This window comes from Otolemur garnettii, unplaced genomic scaffold (assembly GCF_000181295.1).
Source record: "Otolemur garnettii isolate 467f Iridium unplaced genomic scaffold, OtoGar3 scaffold00572, whole genome shotgun sequence".
Classification (NCBI taxonomy): domain Eukaryota; kingdom Metazoa; phylum Chordata; class Mammalia; order Primates; family Galagidae; genus Otolemur; species Otolemur garnettii.
The window spans coordinates 7,714-11,488 of NW_003852967.1; the positions used below are offsets into that span (position 1 = coordinate 7,714).

Below are 3,775 nucleotides of genomic sequence, written 5' to 3' on the forward strand. Positions count from 1 at the left end.
ACTGTACTCAATTCTAAGGAAGTAGAATGAAGGCAGTAGATGGGCTAATACATGGTGGGTTGTAGGGCACTGAGGGAGCAGGGACAGGGAAGGAGGAAGGGGGCTTAGGGGGTCATGGGGTATGGCTCACCTCTTGTGGGTGGGACACAATTATAGAAGGGACTCTACCTAACAAATGCAATCAGTGTAACCTAATTCTTTGTATCCTCAATGAATCCCAAACAATAAAAATAAAAAAAAAAAAGGATGAGGCATTTGAAGAGTAGAGAATGTGGGAAGGGACCATTGTGGACAAGCAAGTGGATGAGGGAAATGCAGAACGCTTTCGTGCAGAAGGCAGTGCCATGGAAGCTGAGAGTAAGACTGGGCATAAACCTCAGGAACCTCACTTTCTTCAACTCTCAAATGGAAACGTAACACTCATCTCCAAATGCTGAAGGGAAGAGCATGTGAACAAAAATGTGATAAAAGGTTTTGTAAACCTGAGCATGACAGATGCTGGGTATGCTTCGTATTGGTGGGTTTTCCCCTATGCCCTCTCTGATTCTCTTCCCAGGTTTTGTAGCATTTGTGCTACAAAATACCAGAGACCATTGCAAGCTTTTAAGGAAAGTCTTAAATCCAACTTCATACTTATTTTTCTTCACATTAATAACTATCTGTATACACCATGGTTTACTTTCTTTATTCAGGGGAGTGGCATTGACTGACTTGGGGGATAAGGATGGTGCTGTGACTCTTAGTAGCTTTTGCATCATTTCTTCAGGTCATTAATTCCTGATCATTTAGCTCACTAGCATATCTTCCTGTGCTCATGAATGTTTCTTCTAGTCAAGAGAAAAGCACATGTACCATGTTTTGCACAAAGTGGGCTCTCAACATATGGAGAATGAGGGGATAGTTATATGCAAAGGTCACGTTCATTACAGGTACATAGCGAACTAAAGTAGAGGAAGAGACTATGATAACGTGTCTCTGAGTAAGTAGAATGTGCACCACTGCCTCAGATTATCAATACTTTCTTTTTTGTTATCCACACATGGCACACGGTAGCTGTTCAATAAGGGCATTCATGTGTCAGAGTCAAGATGAGCACAGTTCCCTAAGGAATAAAACTAAAGGATTTTTAAAGAGCATACCTTTACACTGAGATGTTGCTAATGGTTGATGAGTCTAAGAGCCATCCCAGCAGGCGCCATCCTGGAGTATCACCTGCCGTACACCACTGTTACCCAGTGGGACAGGTGTACGCTGTTGCAGTGGATCAGTAGCGAAAATGCTCAGGGAGCAATGCATGATCTTACCGTGCTGGGCTAGGACATGCCAGAAACAGCCCTGCTGGAGAGTGTGTACATCTCAGCTTCAGCTCTCAATTTCCTCATCTTCTTGAACCATGTCCTGTACTGCTCCCGGACCTGCAGAGGCAACATACATTCTGAGTCACCTCACTGAGAGGGATGAGGATGGGAAGAGTCCCGGGTGGGAGGTGGGCAGTGGTACCTGCTGGCTGAGGACGCAGTAGACCAGGAAGATGAAGACACCCTGCAGCGTGTTGATGATGGTGAAGAGGTAGGCCATCACCTGGGCCACTGGACCCACCTGTAGAATGCCCAGACACCACGTGCAGCCCAGGATGAAGAGCTGAGCTGTTGCTTTAAATGTCAGCATTCTGGGTTGGGTGAGAAAGGAGGCAGGTGATACACACAGAGGAGTAGAATCAAGGCTGTCCTTAGGTCTCTCCATGGGTGCCCCTTCTCTTGTCTGTAGATGATTTCTGAGACTGATTGTGATTAGCTTAGACATTTGCTATCTATGATACCTCAATATAAAAATGCCACATGGGTCTAGGATGGGATTTTGACTTGAATCAGAAGGACAGTGACATTTCATAGTTCACATTTCAAAAATGTTATGATGCTCCATGAAGATCCCTAATTTCATTTAAGCAACATTACTGAGGATGTAATGTGCACCTGGCTGTGTGTTGGATCATGGGCATTATATATACTAATAACAAAGAGAAGATTTCCATTTCCATAAGTTTCACAGTCTCTTCAAATGAGCAACTCAACCAAAGAATGACATGTGAAATTTGGAAAGATTAATGCCCTTTCACCAAGTTTGTTGGGAAAGGGCTGCCCAAGGCTCCAGGAGAATTTGATGTTGACTTGGAGTTTTCCAGAGGGAAGATTGGTTGAGGGGTGAAAGGGAGCCGGGACTGAGGGTAGGATATGTAAGTGCAGACTGTGTGGTGGAACAGTCATGAAACCATAAATATCCTTTGCACTTTTGTCATAGGACTGCTGACAAAAGTCCAAAGAATATTGATTTTTTACCTTTTGTTTTTTAACTGAAGCATAATCCTTGTACATATGTATGGGGTACATGTGAGATTTTGTTACATGTGTAGAGTGTGCAATGGTCAAGTCAGGGCATTTGGGGTATCCATCACCTGGAGTGTCTGTTGTTCCTATGTGTTGGCAACATTCCAAGTCTTCTCTTCTAGCTATTTTGAAATACACACTACATTATTGGTACCTCCAGTCACCTTACTCTGCTATCAAAGATTAGAACTTATTCTTTCTGTGTAATTGTATATTTGTACCTATGAACCAACTATTCTTCATCCTTCCAGCCCCCATCCCCATATGCTTTCAAGCCTCTGGTATTTATCATTCTGTTCTCTAACTCTATGAGATCAGCTCTCTCTCTCTTTTTTTTTTTTTCCTTTTTTTAAGGCAGGATCTAATTCTGTCACCAGGGCTGGAGTACAGTGGTGTCATCAAAGCTCACCACAACCTCAAGTTCCTGGGATCAAGGAATCTTCCTGCCTCAGCCTCCTGAGTAGCTGGGGCTACAGATGCAGGACACCATGCTCAGCCAATTTTTCTACTTTTTGTGGAGATGGGAGTCTTGCTCTGTCTCAGGCTGGTCTTGAGCGCCCACCATTAAACAATCCTCCTTCCTTGGCCACCCAGTGTGCTGGGATTACAGGTATGAGCCACAGCTCCTGGCCAAGAGCAACTTTTTAATGCTACCACATGAGTGAGAACATGTGATATTTGTTTTCGTGTTTCTGGCTTATTTCACTTAACATGATGATCTCCAGTTCCATCTATGTTGCTACAAATGACATGATTTAATTCTGTTAAATGGGAAAATAGTATTTCATTGTGTATATGTAGCACTTATTAACTAATATAAATTCTTCCTAATGCTGAGGGATTCATAAACTAGGTTTAGAGGTGCATCGAATATTTTGCATGGGATGTAGCAGCAGACCACTGGATTTGAGATGGTTGCCATGGAAGGATGGCCACATCTGTTTACTCTGGGTCTCCTCAGAAGACCCTGAGAAGCAACATCAGGGGCTGTTGCATACAGCTATACTCTTGGGAACCATACATGTCTACGTAGTTATCACTCTCTTCTCCAACTTGCCTTGCATTCTGAATGGTAGATACTTCACTGTTGAGAGAGGATAGTCTGTTTCTCAAAATGCAGAGGGTCATCAAAAAGAAAGCCAAATTTACCTTGGGAAAACCACAAAACATTTATTGAACAAAATTTAATATTGTTATCTCCTCACCCTATTCTGTCCAACATCAATTTTACCCTTAAGTAGTTTCTCCATATTAAGTAACAGTGTTAGAGTTTGAGCTGGTTAGAAAACCCAAGCTAACCCAACCCAAGACCACCCAGGGACATTTCTGCTCTTGTCACCATACTTAGAATCCTGCTAATCATCCTCAGCTGGGCAGTAAGAATAATCAGA

General features: G+C 42.9%; 1 protein-coding gene across 1 annotated transcript; it reads right to left on the bottom strand.

Annotated features, from left to right (window-relative positions):
- Positions 1-1,304: 1,304 nt before the first annotated feature.
- Positions 1,305-3,533, bottom strand: LOC100960768 (adhesion G protein-coupled receptor E2-like; the record flags this gene model as incomplete). Its single annotated transcript, XM_012814025.2, is given in 3 exon segments — positions 1,305-1,415; positions 1,501-1,669; positions 3,442-3,533. Coding segments are annotated over 3 exon segments (372 nt in total), but the record flags the coding sequence as incomplete, so codon positions are not given.
- Positions 3,534-3,775: the final 242 nt, after the last annotated feature.